Consider the following 21,587-nt stretch of genomic DNA (forward strand, 5'->3'; position numbering starts at 1 on the left):
TTTTGAACACACCGGTGGTAAGATCATTTTCATTCGAACAATTTCCCAACTGGACACCCAATACAAGGTAATATACACACCAAATATCATGGCAGTCGGTCCAGTGATGTTTTACTTTAAGTTGTTTACACACACATCCAGACATCCAGACAGACAGACAGACATACATACATACATACAGACAGACAGACACGTTGTCATGCCTGTAGTACTGCTGAACCTTATCAGTTCAATTGTGCTAAAAATGTTTGGGGAAAGGGAGATTAGACCGCGCTCACAACGGCTGATCTGTCAGCCTAGATGAGCTTGCGCGAATGTTACATAAGAAGTCTAAAATCTAATCATTGTATACGATTGGTAATCATGTGATCTGACCTACTTTATTGTGTTGATACACAATCTTGAGCCGAGGTACGTACAAAAACAAAGTTACAAATTTCTTTAGGTTTGTCTTAAACTTTGATAAACTAAAATTAAATCACCTCTGAATAGTAGTACTCCAATTTATCTTTCTAATCATGTTCGTTGATACACACCCAACGTTTTTGCTTTCCAAGGACAACCTGACGATGATTCCTGTTCACCACTAGATGGCGGTGTTGTGAATAAATTGTCGCAAACTTGACTTTCTAATCATTTCAGTCTAATACATGTAATCATTCACACTCAGTCCAGATCAAGTCTGATTCTAAGTCATATTACATGCATCCTCCAGTACTCAGTGGCCCTGGCACAACAGTCATTCCATATACGGACATGTAACCTAGCCTACCTGTACACGTGACAACGGCTGACGACCTTATAATTCTGAGCTGTGACATTTTGAATTACAAATTTAGATGATGTTCTCTTCGCGACTAACATTCGAAATTCAAAATATGTGCGCAGAAAATGAAAAAAAAATAATCCGTTCTCACATCTACAGGTAGGCTTGTATATCTGGTGGAAATATGCGGAATAGTCCATCTCAAGAAAAAAAAAACATATTTGGTCAAATAAAGTCACCACGTCAATCAATCAATCAATCAATCAATCAATCAATCAATCAATCAATCAATCAATCAATCAATCAATTAATCAATCAATCAATCAATCAATCAATCAATCAATCAATCAATCAATCAATCAAACAAACAAACGTGTGTGACCTTTGAACCCGATGGATACAAAATCAGGTCCACGTAATGTGTGTGACTTAGTTAGATCGATACTGTCTCTGGTCTTTCGATCGTATTTGAGATTGGAACCGGGGATTAGAGAGATCTATCTGAGTGTAATGCATAACACAAGGACGACGTTCTATTGTTCAATAAAGCAAATATAGAGGACAGGAGAGGTATTAAACTGTGATCAACAGCTGTGCTATGTTGTGTTGTGTTGTGTTGTGTTGTGTTGTGTTGTGTTGTGCTGTGCTGTGCTGTGCTGTGTTGTGTTGTGTTGTGTTGTGTTGTGTTGTGTTGTGTTGTATTGTGCAGTGCAGGGCTGTGTTGCAGTGCAGTGCAGTGCTGTGCAGTGTTGTGCTGTGCAGTGTTGTGCTGTGTTGTGCTGTGCTGTGCTGTGCTGTGTTGTGTTGTGTTGTGTTGTGTTGTGTTGTGCAGTGTTGTGCTGTGCTGTGTTGTGTTGTGTTGTGTTGTGTTGTGTTTTGTTGTGTTGTGTTGTGTTGTGTTGTGTTTCATCATAATTATCTAGATTCATTTCAAGCACATTTTTAGCTAATACTCGTGAAAAAACCCCAATTTTTGAATTCATCAGCTATCGACTCACGTTTAAATAGTTAATGGTATTACTTGTGGCATTCCGTGTTTCACATTCAATTTTGTTAAGAATTTTTGTACAATTTTTGTTTATAATCTCACTATTTTTTTCCACGTTTTGTTAATACTGTCACTCATGAATTGATCATAATAATATATGAAGGAAATTAACAAAGTGCAATACGTTCCTGAGATCAATTTAAATATTCCAGGTTGCCCCCCCCCCGCTTCCCAGGCCTGATTTTTGTCCTATCTGCCATCCAATCTTCTTACTTTTTGTTTGAAGTACGTATGCTCCTGCTTTGTGATTAAAAGGTAGCTGACCTTCGATCATAAATCAACACTCCGCAAGCAGTCGAGTCGGATACTGAAGAGTACAATGCATTTTGGGTAACATTGACCCCAAGTAAGTCATTTTGTCAAAGGCACAGCATTGAAAAACATGTCAAAGCCTACCGATGCATCGTGCACGGCTTCAATAGCCAACGTTTTTCGCTCTGCAGAGAAGGAATATGCTACGCCAATCAAAACAACCGTACGAGGTGAGTGTTGTTTAGTTAGAAACCACGTTGCTTTCCATGCACGGGACCATTCCGTGACGGGACGTAATTACCTATCCGGGGAGGAAACAGCCAGGTGAAACAGTTCCAAGTATTTGTTATTGTGTATATTGTATATGTTTGTGACAGTTCCTAATTCTATACACATTTCTGTACTGTCATACTGACGGTGGTGACGAATTTTTGTTGATAAAAGATATTCGTCCGAGTTTCCAGCTTTGCTGCTGTATTTTGTCTTGCTGGTGTAACACTGCACTGTGAAGGTTGAACAACGGAACGGTGCGCACGTCACGGGTCTAGATTACTGACATGACCTTCAACACAAGGGAGAGACAATTGTCAGAATCGAGTCCTGAATGACTCCGTCACGCACAGTCACTTGTGAACTAATATTTCATTCCAGGGTGGTGATATATTAGTTCACAAGTGACTGTGCCGTCCCGGTATGCATACAGGACTACGGAACAAACAAACACCAAATTTAAAGGGACACAAGCTGATTTTTATATGTTTTTTGGCGTGTAATTTTTTTTCTGCATATTAAAAGGTACTCCCCGTATTCTGCATACTGATGTATACTTAACCATTACTTGCAACTGACTAAACTCAAACCTGGTATTAGGATATAACTTATAAACAATCCGATGACGTAATTTATCATACGTGTCAAAAATTTACAGTCCTGAAACTCCTCACTATGGAATCAATTGTACATAAACTGTAATGCCAAAAAATATGCTGCGTTATTGCTGCATTGTTACAAACAAATGATATAAAATATAAAATTGCATGGATTTCATCCCCGGCCGCCAATAGCTTTACTGTTATACCAATGATATATTCTGTCTTCTAAAGGAAAAAGTATCCCCTTGTCTTCCGCCTTCCAGGTGAGATACCAAAATGGTTAAGCGGATGCCTACTAAGAAACGGACCAGGACGATTTGAATTTGGTAGGGATTCATATCACCACTTTTTTGATGGTTCAGCTTTGATGCATAAATTCAATATTCGAAATGGTGACGTCACCTATCAGTCTAAGTTCCTCCAGAGTGAACGATACAAAGAAAATGTGGCAAATAATCGTATCGTGATGTCAGAGTTTGGGACCGTGGCTCATCCTGATCCTTGCAAGAATATCTTCAAGCGTTTCTTCTCACGCTTCAGCCAGGACAAACCGAGTGACAACTGCAACGTAAACTGGATCCAAATTGGAGAAGATTTCTTCGTTGCTACAGAGTCCAACTTCGTGTACAAAGTTGACAAAGAAACCTTGGAAACCAAAGAGAAGGTAAATATATACACAGCATATTGGAAGTACAGAGTCTTGTATTACATTCTATCATTTGACAAGAACAGTTTTATGGCAACTTTGCTGAGTTATTCACAAACACATTTCCAGTTCCCCTGGCATTTTATGTACACATAAAGAGGCTTAAACTGTTCTTATCAAACCACGATGCGTAATACAAGTCTCTGCTGTGCCAACATGCTCTGTCAAGTGTTATTAATTTGCTTACTTTCCCTGGTTGCAACAGGTTCCATTCGTCTACATTCTGATGTTGGCAGTTATACTTTAGCTTAGGTGCAGTCGGAATGAGGCCTTGGATAGGGCACGCACCCAGGAGCTTGATTTGAGAGGTGCAGCTAATAAAAAATATTTGCCTTTTTCACAACTACTGCCAATTTTAGACATCTGTATTATGAATATGAATACTAATATTCAGACTACACGTCTTTTCCATAGATGTATGAGTAAATATTGAATCCTCACAGACTTCAAAGCAATATCACGGAAAGTACCAAAGGAACATACATGTATGAGACTAAAAAGTAGGAATCAAAGCCCTGCCCGTTTCATCATTTACAACTCTTGTATTTTGAACACAACATTTCAGACAATACGTTTTAAATAACTAAATCTGTCATGCACACATATATGAAGTCATTGACCTTCTTTCCAGACCACTATCAGGGGACTCGGCAGCACCCTAATTCAAAGATTAAGAAATGTAAGCTGAAAGTGAGGCTAAACGACAAAGCGATGGCAAATCCATATTTCGTGTGTGAGGACATACAACAAGAACTTGTAAAATGGAAATGGGACTATGCATTACTTAAAGGGTTTAAATTCTGCAAGATGTGTGTCTGTATGTCAATGATTTGCAATGTATAACAACTCCACTATGTCATTTAAAAATGCAACATTACGTTCAATTACGTCATATCGATGTAATAAATTATCGTATCTCAGGATTACTTTAAATTCGAAGATTAAATGTGATCACACAGTTAACGTGTTTTCTGTAATAGGTAGATTTAAGCAGATACATCGCTGTCAATGGAGCCACAGCCCATCCACATCAAGTAGACGACTGGACGTACAACATTGGCAGTAGTTATGGGTCTAAAACGACCTATAACATTATTCAGATTGGTCCGCCACAAAGAGGTACGTATCAACAAATATGTCTTTGCAGCTGACGACAACCGACCGGCTTGTGTGTGATGATTGCAGCTACTGTAAAAACAATTAAATGTGCTCGGTCTAAAATAAAGTTGAAAATCAGCTGATAACTGACGCCGACCAACTTATCTTGTGTTTGATGATTGTAATTATCTACCGTATGCAAAAACACGTAAAATGTCCCCGGCCAAAAAGTAAAGTTAAAAATAGTTGACATTTTCGGGATTAACTTTTCATACAGAGTCTCACTCTTCTGCAATTGTGTAGGAAAGATATTATGAATATTCGAATAATAATATGTACATAATTAATGTGTATGATTTGTATCGATCCACGATTTTGGGCTGCAGTTCTGCAATATCCTATAATAATCTGTATTCCTATTTTCAATCTTGAAACAGGTAAAGACCCCCTGGCAGGAGCACGTATCATTTGTTCAATACCAGCGCGTAACATGGGTGCACCTTCTTACTATCACAGCTTCGGGATTTCTGACAATTATATCGTGTTCCTGGAGCAACCATTGGTAATAAGTGTTCTGAAAATACTCACCTATAAGCTCCGAGGTGTTCCGATGACAGACTCCATGGACTACCACGCCAATAAACCAGCTAGATTTCACATTGTTCGAAGAGATACAGGGGAAGTGTTGGAGACGCAGTACGTCAGCGATGCCTTCTTCTGTTTTCATTTTATAAATGCATACGAGGAGAACGACCAACTGGTCGTTGACCTCTGTGGGTACAACAACCCACAAGTGTTTCAGGAGGGCAGTTTGTCTGTGCTTCGTGATCCGAAGATTAAACCTTATGCCGATTCCGAAGTGCGTCGATATGTGCTGCCTTTGACCCAAAACTTGAAGGTGAGACAGTTCACTAGTATTGTAATGAGAAATATGATGCAGTGGTAGGACCAACTGCCAAGTAACGTGTAAAGAAAGGTCAACGTGAATGGGGGAGGGGGTGGAGGAGAGCGAGATGGAGGGAGGGAGGGATGAGTGACTGGATGAATGAATGATATCATGGATGACATGATGATTGCAGATACAGATGTACTTATATGTGGACGCAATGACTGATGAATTATCATTGAATTCGACAGTTAGACAGACCTCAGACCACTAGAAATTTATTTTATATAGTGGTCTGATGATAAACAGACGAACACTGGCACACACACACACACACACACACACACACACACAGACAGACAGACAGACAGACAGACAGACAGACAGAAAAGTGTTAATAGGGATAAGGAGGAGACCTAGCAGGGTCCATACATACTTTTTTCCAATCTTGATAACGTTCCAACTTTGTCAAGATCTAGCAACGGGTTCTTAAACCAATCAATGAACGACGCTGGGCAGAACATGAGAACAAGTATCTAGACTGATAAATTTAATTCTATCAGGGCTCAAAATGGTGAAACCAAACGAAAACGAAATATTTTAATTATGATGTCGGAATAGTTCAGATATATTATGCTTTTTTTGCAGGAAGTTAAGGTTGGAAGAAATCTAGTCACGTTAGACTACACAACATCAACAGCGTGTCTCCAAAAAGGTGGCAATATTCATATTACTTTCGAGAAACTGTTTGAAACTCTGCCAGGTAAGTATTTAAATGTGAGACGTTTAATAGACAACCGATTATCCTTAGTCGCAACGCCGGTTCCAAAACTTCACACGTCACTGACCGTCTTGCGTTAATTGAAAAGAATTGACGTTCAAACAGAAACCGAGGCCCATGGTAATAATCGCGCCTGCGTCAAGTTGTACTCTTTTACGGTGTCTTATTTAGCATATTTTGTGTCAAATACTCAATATTACTCATGTTGTTTCCCACACGAGTATTGAAAATGAATTGATGCAGTTAAATTCAATAATGGTATTGAGAAATCAACAAGTGCAAAACATATACTGTGTTCCGTAAAGTTTTACTACAAAAATGTAATCATATTTTCAATGTTTCAAAACCTTAGCAAACGTTAGAATTGTCAAACAAAATATTCTTGACAAAAAACGGATTTTACGCAATATACAATCAGTTCTTGTGGTAACTGTTACATAGTTGTGTATCAACTGTCATTGCGATCACCCCAGTGGCATTTAAGACAGACAAACAGACAGACAGACAGACAGACAGACAAGCAAACAAATAAACAGACAGACAGACAGACAGACAGACAGTCCTGATCACCTAATCACAACATTGCCTCTCAAAAACATTTAAGAGAACACCTTTACTTCATATGTTTCAAAGTAGTTTCAAATGACTACTCTGGTAAAACTAGAGTGTCTGAACCCATTTTCTCTCCAGTCAGACCAACTTCCAAATTTTAACGTTTATTTTTGTTTAAATGCAGGTTTTGAATTACCGAGAATCAACTATGAAAATTACAACGGCAAGAAATATCGCTATGCGTACGGATATGTGCAAGGGACTTATGCGGTAAGTTGATTCTCGTAATGTACTTTATTTTCACATATTGCAATAATCCCATTGTGTATTTATATGCAACAAAGTCACAACGGATAATTTGAAGAAAGAGTGTGAAACAATTAATACTAAAATAGCAACACCATAAACACGTGACTTTTACGAAAGTTTCATCCACCTGCAATAGGGAACTAGTTGCAATCCAGACTGAGCATGCTCAGACTCAAAGGATTATGGGATTATTAGCTGTGGTTATCGTAATACCTAATCAGGAGCTACCGATAAAATGAACCTCCCACAATGGTCAGGGTGACTATGAATTGGTCATTTGTGGTTAAAAACAATGTAACATTATTGTTTACAATACTATTTGATTAGTATTTATTATCACATTTCCCATGATGCAACATTTAACATGGCGGATTTGCAAGTTCCCTATTTGTTCCTATTTGGCTCTGTAACTGTTTTCTTAATCTGTGCAGAATGTATCGAAATAACTACGATAGGCCATTCACATTGTCGCAAAGCAGAGCTGATATTTGTTTCGCGACACTGCGAAAGCGTCTTGGACGGTGCCGTAAAAGAGGGTGTAGTTTATGACGATGTCCAATCAGGTTTCGTCACATTTCTCCTGTAATCTGAAGATATCTAGATCTGTAAGCTATGTTGAAAAGTTCAATTCTGCAATCCTGTACACGAGCATTTTCTAAAGTACAAGTACAATTATTCAGAAATTTGTTTGTAAACTTCACTTTATTTTGGTTACTTCTAAAACAGTTAGGAAAGTGTGATTTCGAAGATAAAACATACAAGGTGTGGAGTGAAGAACATTACATAGCATCGGAACCAGTGTTTGTTGGTTCACCAAATCCCTCCAGTGAAGACGACGGTACGTTTATTCTCTAGAGTGGTCTGATGTTTATTTGACCTTTGAACCTAGATACAGTAAGAAGGACACTCCTGGAACAATAACCCACCGACTAGACTAGCCTCGACTGTTCTAATCTAATCTCAACAATCATACATTGTTTCTAATCGTTGAAGGTCTGCGTTAACGTCACGCACAGTTGACATCATTCTTCACATCAAGGGGTCAATATATATATATATTGGTAATGACACGTTCCTAACACTGAGATTACATACATACATACATACATAGATACATACATACATAGATAGATACATACATACATACATACATACATACATACATACATACATATATACATACATACATACATACATACACACACACACATACACACATACATACATACATGCATACATACATACATACATACATACATACATACATAGATACATACATACATAGATAGATACATACATACATACATACATACATACATACATACATACATACATACATACATACACACACACACACATACACACATACATACATACATGCATACATACATACATACATACATACATACATACATACATACATACATGATGTACCAGATAGGAGACATGGACTTGAAAATAATTGGAATGGGTTTGAAAGGAAAACAAGTCTGTTTGTCTACGGTTTACAATGGCTTTATTATCCGACGTTTCGATCATACACAGATGGCCCCCTTCAAGGAATATTGTTGGAACCACGAGAAATTGCTTGTGCGCTGGGTGGAAGTAAGGCTCTAACATTATTCCCCGACGAAGGCCATCTGTGTATGGACGAAACATCGGATAATACAGTTATTTTAAACCCTAGGCAAAAGGAGTTGTTTTCTTTTCAAACCCGTTATATATATTTGAAACCCTGTGTTTTTCTTCTTCTTTTCAGGAGTGATAATTGCATGCATGCTAAGTACACGACAAGATTATTGGCCATACTTGATAATCCTTGATGCTAAAACCTTCACTGAAATAGCAAGGGCAGAAGTTCCTGTATACATTCCTTCCCATATACACAGTATATTTGTTGATGATTCAAAGGAACCGCCTTTCATGAGAGAAAAATGTACGATGACTGAAGACGACTGATCCGCTGTATGGAGTTGAAGTAGAGACTGACGGCTTTGATATCTTGTTTTGACATTAATTATTAACATGCTAATATCATCCACGGTAAAATGTTTAAGAAAGAAAATGGCATTGAGAATTGAACATTATGTTACCTTTGAGATACGTCATGGAACGATAAAAAGAGATGATACGGTGCCATGGTGGAGTTCACAGGAGTGCAATGATCTGTTGCGAATGCATGCCTCAGCACAATCGCTTGCGCCCTCTACGCCAATAGTACATGCGATTCCAAAAGATGTCGGTTTTATTCGTGCGTTCATTATCAGACTATCGACCAATCAGCATTCAGCAAGCTCAGTATAAGAAATTACATGTATGCATATATAGTAATCCAGATAAATGGAGATTTTTTTCCGTGAAACAAGAAAGACTAAAACCTATAAAAGGATTTAGCGTGTTCTCATGCCTCTCTGTGCAATCGCTTGAATTATTTTGAAAGTCATTTACACGTGTACAAATTAGATAATTGGAAATTTGGATTTCTTAAGTCGTTTTTGAACCCGACACAGTTATTAGAAAAATCGAGATTATTATGAATATGCCAGAAATAGTTTTCAAAGCCGACACAAAATTCTCCAGTAATATTTCAAGTTGGCCAACCCATGTTGACTGGAGAACCGAAAAGCCGTAGTATTTTTGTACAATGTGAGAATGAATGTACGTGATATTATTAAACTATAGAAACATACAAATGTAAGGAGTTATAATACAGTGAAATATTTTTAATTTTTTAAAACTAAGAAAGTGATTTTTTTTCATGTAACTATGATTTTGATACGTCGTACGTGATTAATAAAATATTCTTGTTATTTCCCAAACACTTGTCTTCGTTCAGTCGACATAAAAATAAATGAGTGCCGTGAGGATGTGGTTAGAATTTTGTGCTGGGGGTGGGGGGGGGGTGGAGAAATTATTTTTGTTATTCAAAATTGCCATTTCAAGTACCAACATGCAGTGGAGACTGTAAAATGCGAGTCACTCAGTTGGAAAAAAAAGTGTATAACCAGTGTATAGAATTTTAGACATGGTCTACATTTGGTTGTAATACTAGGTGTGGCCTGGAACCGTTCTCGGAAGTACTGCAATACCGCAATATTTGGCGGAGATTCTTTGAGGATATAGCGGACGATATGACATCATACAATTTATTTTACTTTGAACGAACATTTTTTAAAGATGACATCATCCAACGTTGTATTGTCTATCACACAAATCACCCTGAAGAATGACGTCATGTATACATGTACAAGTTGTTTTGAACAAACACGAACAAACAAGTCATGTCATATATAGAGATGACGTCATTCAGCTTCCGGAGTTGCGCAAATCCAGTGATCTTACCTGTGAGGATCACTGATTTTTAGGAACGAGTGGTCCGTCGGACGACTGAGATAACCAGATCATATATACCGATTGATTACCAGTTTTGAACAGGGGATTATTGATGAAAACCAACACAGTGTTCATGTACTTGTTTTCTGTTATATAAAATGTATAAGTTTTGAAATTAAATTATCATGACTCAAGCTAGATATCGTTAGAACCACCAGCTCTAGACTGTGAGCTAATATTCTATTCCAGGATGGTAATATTCTAGGCTGGGATAATCATAATACAAAATAATAAATAATAATAAATAAATAATAAATAAATAAATAAATAAATAAATAAATAATAAATCATTCGAAGTACATGTATGGATAGACACAATAATAAAAACATTTCAATACTGATTTCAGTGATCAATAAATAACATGTTGTATGTAGCTTGAATTATAATAAGATGAAGTTGTTATTGTTGTTGTTGTTGTTGTTGTTGTTGTTGTTTGATACAAAATTGTATTTAATATACTTAATTGTATTTAATATACACAAGCTTAATGGTATGAGCCTCTGGTATGAGCCACACTGTCCCATTTGATCATTATCACATGCAGTGTCCTAATCAGTAAACAGAGTCAGTGGATGTGGGATCCTGTGGTGTTTATACTTTGAAAAGTTACTGACACTAATTATAGTGCATGTCTTTTCTTGAAACTTGTCTCATTCTTCATTGCCACAAGCAAGCAAACGCAATGCTATTATTTCCAGAGTTGTAGTACATCCCGGAACAGTCACCGGCAACAGTATTTTTTGAATATCGTAAATACCTAATATAGCGTCATTATTTTTGTATTATGGTCATCCTAGACTAGAATATCACCATCCTGGGATGGCGAATTATTAGTAGCTCACAAGTGACTGTGATACGGGATTGTTATTTTTGTTGAGTTCCTGGTCTGTCGACAAACACGTTTCAAAATTTATTTGTCATCCCTGCAACTTTTACTTGTTTACTTTCGGTGACAAACAAGTCCTCCTTAAAATGACATCATCATAGAATTTTCTATTTTAATCAACTGACTTCTCAGGCTACTATCAATGATATTCAGCGCGTTTTACTTCCTTCTTGACGTATTCGCTTCTTTTCTGTAATTACGCATTCACGACGTTCTTTCAATGAGCGGAAATGACGTCATCGCGGTGTCATGGGCTCCACCCCATAGACAGTCCACTGTCTATGGTTTCTCCTATTTATGACCCCTTACACACCGTGTTCTGTAAGAACAAAGTAATCGCGAGGGCAGGCCAACTTGTTATTTCTAAGCATGCACAACTTTGATAACATCATCATAATTACGAACCTCTTCGATATGCAAATTTATATCAGAGCAGCCACAGGACCAATGATCTGTTCTTGATCATATTAAACTTGCAAATTCTGAAAGGGGTGGGGGGGGGGTACTGAATGTGTTACTGATCGGTAAAATGTCAGTATCAGCTTTCGTATCTTAAACATCTGAACTGAAAACCAATTTTCATGAGGTAAGCTCCAATTTTACAAAATGGGGGAAATGGTCATTTAATTATAATTATCAGTCACAGTCGTCACCATGATCACAACGCTACATTATTTGACACCCACTCTGATTTACGACTCGGATGTGTCACGATTCACTCAGATGTGATCAAACAAACAAACGTATACACTTTTTGAATCGATCTTTCGTCATTTCTCTGGGATAATCGTCTCATGGGGTCACTTCCCCACTACGTCATACTCTATTTTGGTCTTCTTTGTCTACAATAATATAAAGAGTGGTAAAAATGCGCAAAGCAACCGTTTTTTTCAGTTGCACTTCAACCAATAAACTAGTCACATCAGTGAAAGGGAAACAGAGTGAACTTAAAGCAACTAAAAACTCAACGACTTTTCCGTAGTAAGTCATCAACTTGAAGAGTGAACTGTTTACTACTATTGATTGACATAGGTAAGTACAAGGACCACGTGCAACTCAAAATTGCCAGAATTCCAACTCTAGGGTCTTATACATGTCACGACCCTGGATAGTCCTGCTTACATGACGGTGCACGAGTCTGTATTACTGACTTGACTCTAAACACCGGACAATTGTCAGAATCGAGTCCCGGATTACTCCGCATGCAAGCAGGACTAGACCCTGGAATGAACACTCCTGATCCCACGGTTGTAGAGAGAGCAAGTTCACGTCGTAATTGAGAATGAAAAAGTTATCTGAGGCGCGAGATAGGTTCATTTTTTTCATATTATGTCTTACAAAATAATTATGAACAGCTTCGGGATGTTTTTTTATATGTAACTGTAGAATGCACCCAATGGATGACAAAAGCAAAATTAGTTTTGTGCACACCATTCGTTGCTACTTCATGTAAGAGAAATGTAAATACACTAATATTGAATTACATGAGCTTGCTTCCGTAAAGGTCAGACCACTATAGAAAATTGTCTATAGTGGTCTGAACTTAAAGTGCCAAGCAGACTTATAAGCTTTTTGTCAAGCGAAAATACTCACATTTAACCTCAATTAAACTACATTGTATGTTAGTATATGGTGCATATCTTTTGCAATTGTCTCTGACATTGTTAGAACAACTGATTGCCTTGAAAGGATTTCCTAAACATTTTTTTATGAGCACAACTGAATTGATAAATTCAGTAGTACTCTAGGCATGGTGAAATGTCTGTCTGTCTGTCTGTCTGTCTGTCTGTCTGTCTGTCTGTCTGTCTGTCTGCCTGCCTGCCTGCGTGCGTGCGCGTGCGTGCGTGCGTGCGTGCGTGCGTGCGTGCGTGCGTGCGTGCGTGCGTGCGTGCGTGCGTGTGTGTGTGTGTGTGTGTGTGTGTGTGTGTGTGTGTGTGTGTGTGTGCAACTTAAACTCCAAAACCGCCAGACCGATTGCCTTGGTATTTGGTGGGGACATAACGTTTGGTGTCTAGTTGGGAAATTGTTCAAAGTAAAATGATCGCATCACAGGTATGTCATTTGGGTCAAAAAAATGTCATTTTTGGTCAAAAAACTTAAACTCAAAAAGCTACCGGGCAGATTGGTCTGAAGTTTGGTGGGAACGTTCTTAGGGGGTGTAAATTAAGATTTATTCATGACATAATGATTCCATCACTAATGTGCAAATTAGGTGTAAAAATGTGAATCTAAGAAAGTACTTTGAGTCAATGAGACTGAAATTTGGTAACATCCTGCACATTTTGTTCAAAACATTTTGACACAATTGGCCCCAGCAACCATGACCACGCCCTTATCAACAACCAAATGCCAGTATATTTTGCTAAAATAACAACATCATCTGGTAGGTACACAATCAGCATCCATCTATTCACTATCACATTCTATGTACTATTACACGAAAGTTATTTTAAAACGTGAGTTTTATACCTAACAGAGGAGAGATAACGCAAACTTGAAGGCGGTGATACGTGGCCAGTGATCTGTTTTCAGTTAAACCTTTAGACTGCCATCTCGATAGAAAATCACTGAATTGCGATCTGAGGTGAAAGGAATTAAGGAAGTAACGTCTTTTAGCGCATGACCTGTAACCTCTAAACTCACCTCGGACTTTTTGTGACGTCACTTGTTTATGATCAGATTTGTCCTTAAAGGAGAACGGCACTCCAGGAAATAAATGTTGTTTTTCATAAGCTTTGGTCTGGAGAGTCATTTGACGATTTCACGCCACGTGATTTTACGCTTCCAAGAAACAAACATTGGAAACTCTTTTTCACCTCTGTTGTTCTTGCAGTGATCATGGGTCTTAGCAGACATGAATATTTATTAGATGCACACTGAATATTCATGACTCCTAAGAGGTTATTACCTCAGATGAACAGGGAGCTTTAATGATTATGTGGAGGGGTGATAAGGGTTAGAGTTAGCGTCAGTTAGAGCATATGACTGGGATTGGGATATGGGGGTTGGGGGAGGGGCAAGTGCGTTTAGTAACACCCGTGAATGTTTAACCATTAACCATTAATGTAAGGGGTCAGACTTGATTAGCAAAACTATTTCCTGACTCCCATTGCTTGTATAAATTGTATATATATATATATTTTTCCCCAAGTGATCTGTAATTATTTCTTGTGCAGATAATCAATCAATCAATCAATCAATCAATCAATCAATCAATCAATCAATCAATCAATCAATCAATCAATCAATCAATCAATCAATCAATCAATCAATCAATCAATCAATCAACCAACCAATCAATCAATCAATCAATCAATCATTCAATCATCCAATCAATCAATCAATCAATCAATCAATCAATCAATCAATCAATCAATCAATCAATCAATCAATGTATGCATTAGGGGAGATACGTCCATTGTTCAATAGAGGGCGATTGCTACATTAATGAAGGGGAACACCAATCCAGAAAAGAGAAACATTTTCATAAAATATGGGTTCTAGAGCTGAGAGATATTTCATGAGTTTACATCATCTGCAATAACTTGCTATTTCAATGAAATATCATTTGATCTTGTGCCTTTTAATATAGGGTATCCTTGCTATGGGCCATTGCATCATGGGAGTCAGCAGAATGATTGTTCAGGATGAACAATGAATATTCATGAGATGTTTTACAACGATGGGAATAAGCACTTAGGAGTCATGACTATTGTGAAGCAAAGCCTGTATAATTGAAAGACATTAGTGAAAGTTTAATATTGTTGTGGTATGTTCCTTGTTTAAAGGTCTCAAGATTTTCAAAAAGGAATGGCTGGTATGCAACGTACGATGTACCCAAGTCTTGATTCACTCAACCAGTCAGAAGGCAGTGTAAGTATGTGGTACACTTTGAATTTGGAAATTAATTTCACCAAAACAAAGGTACTAGCCTCTAGTTCAAAATGCCTTTGAACCTGTAGATAACGCCGAAGTTGTGTTAACCACTGGTTTCTCTCCATCGTGTGTTCATCATTCCTCGCCATGGCGACGGGTGGATCGTCTTGGTGACCCAGTCATACCGTTGATGGCGCACTTGTAGTCCTATCACTATACACATGATACAATGTACCTGGTGGTGCACGGTGGTCATGGTGGAAATTATTATTCGATCATTACCACGACTTCCCACAGGTTTACGATAGTATTTTTGCGTTCAAATGCTAGCCACGTGCCCAGTAAACCATACCGGTATATAGTTAAATCTGATATCAATATTAACATATTCTACTGAATGCAGATATATTATACTATTAGTACAAGAAACACTTTTCTTTCATATAATACGTCGCCGTTTTTTTATTATTAGGCACCCGATTTTACCGATACCGTGGAACAACAACCAAATGGGCAACCACAAAAATCGTCAATACCGGTAGGTATTTACTATACATACCTGTAAAACACACACCTACGCGCGCACGCGCACACACGCACGCACGCACGCGCACCCTCAGACAGACAGACAGACAGACAGACAGACAGACAGACAGACAGACGGACGGACGGACGGACGGACGGACGGACGGACGGACGGACGGACAGACAGACAGACAGACAGACAGACAGACAGACAGACAGACAGACAGACAGACAGACAGACAGACAGACAGACAGACAGACAGACAGACAGACAGACAGACAGACAGACAGACAGACAGACAGACAGCATGGCTGGCCGGCTGGCTGGCTGGCTGGCTGGCTGGCTGACTGACTAACTGACTGACTGGCTGGTTGACTAACTAACTGACTGCTATATATGACTGACTGACTGACTGACTGACTGACTGACTGACTGAATGACTGACTGACTGACTGACTGACTGACTGACTGACTGGTGGGCGGACGGACGAACCTTGAGCTCTTCCAGATATGGACATTTGAATGTAACATTCGTGAGCGTTCAATACGATAAAATCTCTTCATCCAAAATGATGGTTATTGGTAGCCAAGTGAACATGGCCGTGGTCCGTGATATGTATACCTTGTATTGATTACTAGTTCATCAGTATTGTTTATACAGTCTCCATTTCTATACAGTAACTATGAATGTGTTTGTTTTCGTCATCTACAGACTCCGGTACTTTGGCCAACAGATGGTGATAACATCCGATTTCATGCCACACTTAGTAGGAGACGTGATGGTTGCCTTCGTATTAAAAGAAAAGCCGTGAGCTACTTTGATTCAAACACACTTGTAGTAGACACACACGGAAGGATTGACAGTGACAATGGTAAGGGGGTTTATATTTTGTACTCTCTACATTATGAAATTAGCGAAAGATCTATGGGTCAACCAATATTTTGAGAGAGAGAGAGAGAGAGATATATATATATATATATATATATATATATATATATATATATATATATATATATATATATATATATATAACTCGGTGAGTATCAATCTGCTAAGACAGTGCTCTATACCGCAGTGGCAGAGCGTAATAGACCGTAAAACTATATATATATATATATATATATATATATATATATATATATATATATATATATATATATATATATATACAGATAGATAGACAGACAGACAGACAGACAGACAGACAGACAGACAGACAGACAGGCAGGCAGACAGATAGATAGATAGATAGATAGATAGATAGATAGATAGATAGATAGATAGATAGATAGATAGATAGATAGATAGATAGATAGATAGATAGATAGATAGATAGATAGATAGATAGATAGATAGATAGATAGATAGATAGATAGAGTATTTCGTGAAATATGTTAAATATATGACGCAGTTTACTTAATGCATAGTCGATACAGGTAGAGTGATAGGTTCTCCGCCTGAACACTTCTGTCACTTGCGGTTCCGTGGTTTGACTCTGGAGTTTATCTAAACCATGACCGAAGTGAACTAATAGTTGTTAGGTCTTTAGACTAACTCAGCCAACTCTCGTGATTTTTTTCAGCCTTGTTCAGGTTTTACAGGACACGGAGTAGGAGTGATATTACTGATAATATTAGTGCATGGCTTGGAATACCAGGAGAAAGACTCGGTAAAGATTCAAGTAAAGTGTACATGCTGAAATCATCCGAGCACAATGGCAAGAAGACTCTCGTAGCCAAGGTATGAAATGTACCCCTGCATTCCCATTCCCATTCCTTGCTGAGACTCTTTATTTAACAGCGCAGGCTGGACCTGGATCAGGCTTTTGATATAGATAATGACTTACTTCTAGATATTGTGAACATGAGGGTAGTTAATCATCAATCTATAGGTAAACTTGAGTGTGACGCTGTACGGAAAGAAAACGTGATACGTACATTTGCATTTAACGTTGCGGCTGATGTTATGGTACCTAATCCTAACCCGGATGTAAAATGTCAGCCTCTCCTGAAATCCTATTTTCTAAACCGTGACCCTTCCCCGAGAATCGATTTATGAAAACTAACCCCCTAATTTCGTAAATGTTCATCTCATAACAGGGCTATAGAAAGGACCCAACAAGGGATGTGAAATATCCTCCAATTGTTTCTGCTGAGGAGGCCATATCCCTGGAATTCACACTAGAGTATGACGGCAATGGAATTTTCAGGATTCGAGATAACGAACTGTGGCGGAGTAGTCCCCCCGAGTTTTACTACCTCAGGTCCAATGGAGACGGGGTCATTGAACGAGTCAAGAGAAACAGTCGTCTCAGACAACAGGCGTTCAACAATCCCGGCATGATGTTCCACATGATGCATCTTGGGAACGACGCAGCTCTCAGAGAGGGAGATTAGAATTATAACAATAAACAATTACTCCATTGGAAGATCACGTGATACTTGACATTATTAAGCGTAGTTTAAAGCCATGCTTTCCAAGACAGTTTAAATAATTTATTCCTATATATCTATAAATTATGTTTTTAACACAAGCTGTTTCGGACATTCTTTGCCTTTGTTGATTTTCTCTGTGTTTGTTCTGTTATTTTCTTTCCTCTATTGGTTTACTTTTGTACAAAGCGCCAAGCCGTACAATGCTGTGTTTTTTATTAAAAAATAAATGATAATTAAATTATCTTATTAGTTCTTTGGAAGTGTAGCCTGACCCCCCCCCCCCCGACATGGACTATTGTGAATGATATGAAACATACGAACAAATTTGAAGGGAGCATCGTCGCAAAGCACGACCGTTTTACGGCACGGTTCTTAACAAGCTGGTCTCTACTTTTATTTCGAAGTGTAGTGGTAGAAATAATAACTCTGGTTTGTGAGAATGGAAGGGACAGTCAATACATATGTTAATATATCTTTACGTTTCGGTTTCTGTGCTCATCACGTTAGATGGTGTACTTTGAAGGTTTTTTTATGTAACTGGAAAGTATAAGTTCAAAAAATACGAAAACGTTACGTTGCCAAGTTTCGTCTACATGACAAGGACACACCAAAACATTTTTTATGGGCTTGAATCTTAGGGAGATGCCTTGCGATTTCTGTTTTCGATTTGTGTGTGGCTGCCACTCATATACAATATGACGCGGCTACATGTCCTGTCGATACCTATTTAATTCAGTATATTACAAGTATTTTAGCTCAGACCACTATAAGTCAGTTTCCTGTAGTGGTCTAATGTCGATCTACTATTCTATACGATACGCCTTGACGGGGCGCCCTCAGGCGACAGACAACCCTCTTCACATCCGTACAGTATCTCCTTGGTGTCTCCTGATCGCCGGGGTATGTCGGCAGAGTTAGAGTGTACAGACCGGAGTTGAATTATATGTAGGGCTAACGTTGTTAGATTAAAAACTAGCAAAGTAGTTCATCATCCAATTTTTTTCGTGAACTTGAGTTTCTGTTTCCTTGCAGTCAAGTTATACTAGATATTCTGGCGACAACACATTGCAAAATTTCCCTTTCATATCAAAATTCAGAAAAACATAACAAAAACCCCTAATAATTATAGATTCTGGCAACTTCTAACTTGGTTAACGTACAATAACAAGAAACTACAAACTTGAAACTATAATGTTGTATATATATATATATATCTATAATTGCACTCAGTCTGGCAGGAATTTGCATGACATACTTTACATTATTAAAAATCGAAATTTGAAATTATTTCGATCTCAGGTCTCAAACATGCAAATATATACAAAAAATACTAACGCTACAAAGTTACTATTACAATAAAAAAAGAACTACAGATGGATAATAATACCAATTGATAGTACAATACTCATATAAATTATTACTGTACGCCACTAATGCACTTAAGCTTCTTGAAATGAAAGAGCTTGTTACAATCAAGTACAAGAATTAGTAATATCCCAAAGAGGACATTTGTAGAGTAACTGAAAAAAAAATCAAATTTACATTCTTCAATCTGCAGCTTTGCATACATTTCTTGGAAGATTTAGTTTAATTTCGTGTATTAATTATTATTATTAATGAAGTATGAAACAAATATTAGTCCATTTTCAGACCTCAACATGACCTTGACACTACAACAATGTACGAATACAACTATATGTTAAAATGTTGGATCTCTACATACATACATACATAAATAAATATCTTAAAAGTTTCGATGGGTTTCGTGTACTATAACCCCCAATCATTGTGTTGTACTGTGCTGTTGTACAAAGTAGATTTAAACCAGTCTGTAATAATCAAGACGCAGAGTAAATGTGTAGCTGTATGGAGATCACCATGAATATGGGTGTGTGCCACAAGTGTGGGTGTACATGTGTCTGTCTGTCTGTCTGTCTGTCTGTCTGTCTGTCTGTCTGTCTGTCTGTCTGTCTGTCTGTCTCTGTCTGTCTGTCTGTCTGTCTGTCTATGTCTGTCTGTCTGCCTCTGTCTGTCTGTCTATCTGTCTGTCTGTCTCTGTCTGTCTGTCTCTGTCTGTCTGTCTGTCTGTCTGTCTCTGTCTGTCTGTCTGTCTGTCTCTGTCTGTCTGTCTGTCTGTCTGTCTGTCTGTCTGTCTGTCTGTCTGTCTCTGTCTGTCTGTCTGTCTGCCTGTCTGTCTGTCTGTCTCTGTCTGTCTGTTTATGTTATACTAAATGTATGGACATTTGTACGTATCTATCATGAAGCAACGACATTTTAATACCCCGGTGCATGTGCAGTAATAAATTTAAAAGTTGGTTCATATGTTTAAAAAATGGTTCATTATGTTTCTGGCGTTAAAGTTTAAAATACAGTACAGTACAAAACCACATTTCAGTAAAACTATCTCCAAAATACATTGGCACGAGGAATTGTGTAGGTAAAATAATTTAAAATGTCTCAATTGACAGGGTAATAGTCCCTCGTCACAATCCTCTAAAAATGACTACGTTTTTATGGAATTTTGTATCCATATGATGTCTGGAAATGGTATATATTACATTTAAAAGTTCAATGTACTCTATGAAATGCAACGAAAGTTGGTATTTCCGAAATACCTGAACAATCACAATTAACTATCTGTTGCACTAGGGAGTCTTCTATGTTTATGCTAATATTTTACGCCTACTACAAAGGAAATATAAAATAAGCACATAAAGACCCCCTATATCAGCGTACAAAAGCAAATTTTACGATTTTGCTTATCTACTATGCTTTTTCATACACCCGAGAGTACGCTACGCGTCGGACAAAAAAAGGGAAAACTGTTTTGGAAACAGCACCAAAAAAAAAAAAATTCAATGACAAGGTACCACAATTTTAATCTGGTTAGTACGTTAAACGTAATTCAATTAAAGCCCTTTTTTCCTTGTCTGTGAATGGACAAAATTAGATCAAATAATCTTAAATCAAGCAAAGTCGGTAACGTCTGATTCATCTCTGTAGTTTTTCATGAGAAATCTCAAATTAGGATTTGGCTCGCGCTGATGTGGTAATTTCTTTCTTCTGGAAAGACTACCATCTTTATGCCAAAACAAATAATGGTAGTGAGTTTCACCGTTGTAGGTCCAGTCATCGTAGTCATGGATATAAAACGCATCTTGTGATTCTCTGTATTCCAGCTGGAAACGATACTTCAACG

At 37.9% G+C, this 21,587-nt stretch overlaps 3 protein-coding genes across 3 annotated transcripts in view; 2 read left to right on the forward strand and 1 right to left on the reverse strand.

Moving 5' to 3' along the window:
• Window positions 1-2,184: 2,184 nt before the first annotated feature.
• On the forward strand, window positions 2,185-9,977 carry LOC144442771 (carotenoid-cleaving dioxygenase, mitochondrial-like). The gene is made up of 8 exons (XM_078132144.1): window positions 2,185-2,296; window positions 3,202-3,602; window positions 4,625-4,763; window positions 5,180-5,640; window positions 6,277-6,391; window positions 7,146-7,231; window positions 7,997-8,108; window positions 9,030-9,977. The coding sequence occupies exons 1-8, from the start codon at window positions 2,197-2,199 to the stop codon at window positions 9,227-9,229; spliced, it is 1,614 nt and encodes a 537-aa protein (XP_077988270.1). The 5' UTR covers window positions 2,185-2,196; the 3' UTR covers window positions 9,230-9,977.
• Window positions 9,978-12,424: 2,447 nt separating this feature from the next.
• On the forward strand, window positions 12,425-18,626 carry LOC144442822 (uncharacterized). The gene is made up of 6 exons (XM_078132195.1): window positions 12,425-12,582; window positions 15,339-15,423; window positions 15,899-15,964; window positions 16,665-16,824; window positions 17,536-17,693; window positions 18,053-18,626. Exons 2-6 carry the CDS (start codon window positions 15,361-15,363, stop codon window positions 18,347-18,349), a joined length of 744 nt encoding a protein of 247 aa, XP_077988321.1. The 5' UTR covers window positions 12,425-12,582; window positions 15,339-15,360; the 3' UTR covers window positions 18,350-18,626.
• A 1,728-nt stretch (window positions 18,627-20,354) lies between these two features.
• Window positions 20,355-21,587, reverse strand: part of LOC144442821 (uncharacterized) — a 5,672-nt gene continuing 4,439 nt past the window's right edge. Inside the window, exon 6 of the mRNA XM_078132194.1 lies at window positions 20,355-21,587. This exon is cut by the window's right edge and continues 70 nt beyond it. Coding sequence (XP_077988320.1) covers window positions 21,355-21,587 — 233 coding nt within the window. The 3' untranslated portion in view covers window positions 20,355-21,354.

The sequence above is a fragment of the Glandiceps talaboti genome, chromosome 11 (genome assembly GCF_964340395.1).
Source record: "Glandiceps talaboti chromosome 11, keGlaTala1.1, whole genome shotgun sequence".
In the NCBI taxonomy this organism is placed as follows: Eukaryota; Metazoa; Hemichordata; class Enteropneusta; family Spengelidae; genus Glandiceps; species Glandiceps talaboti.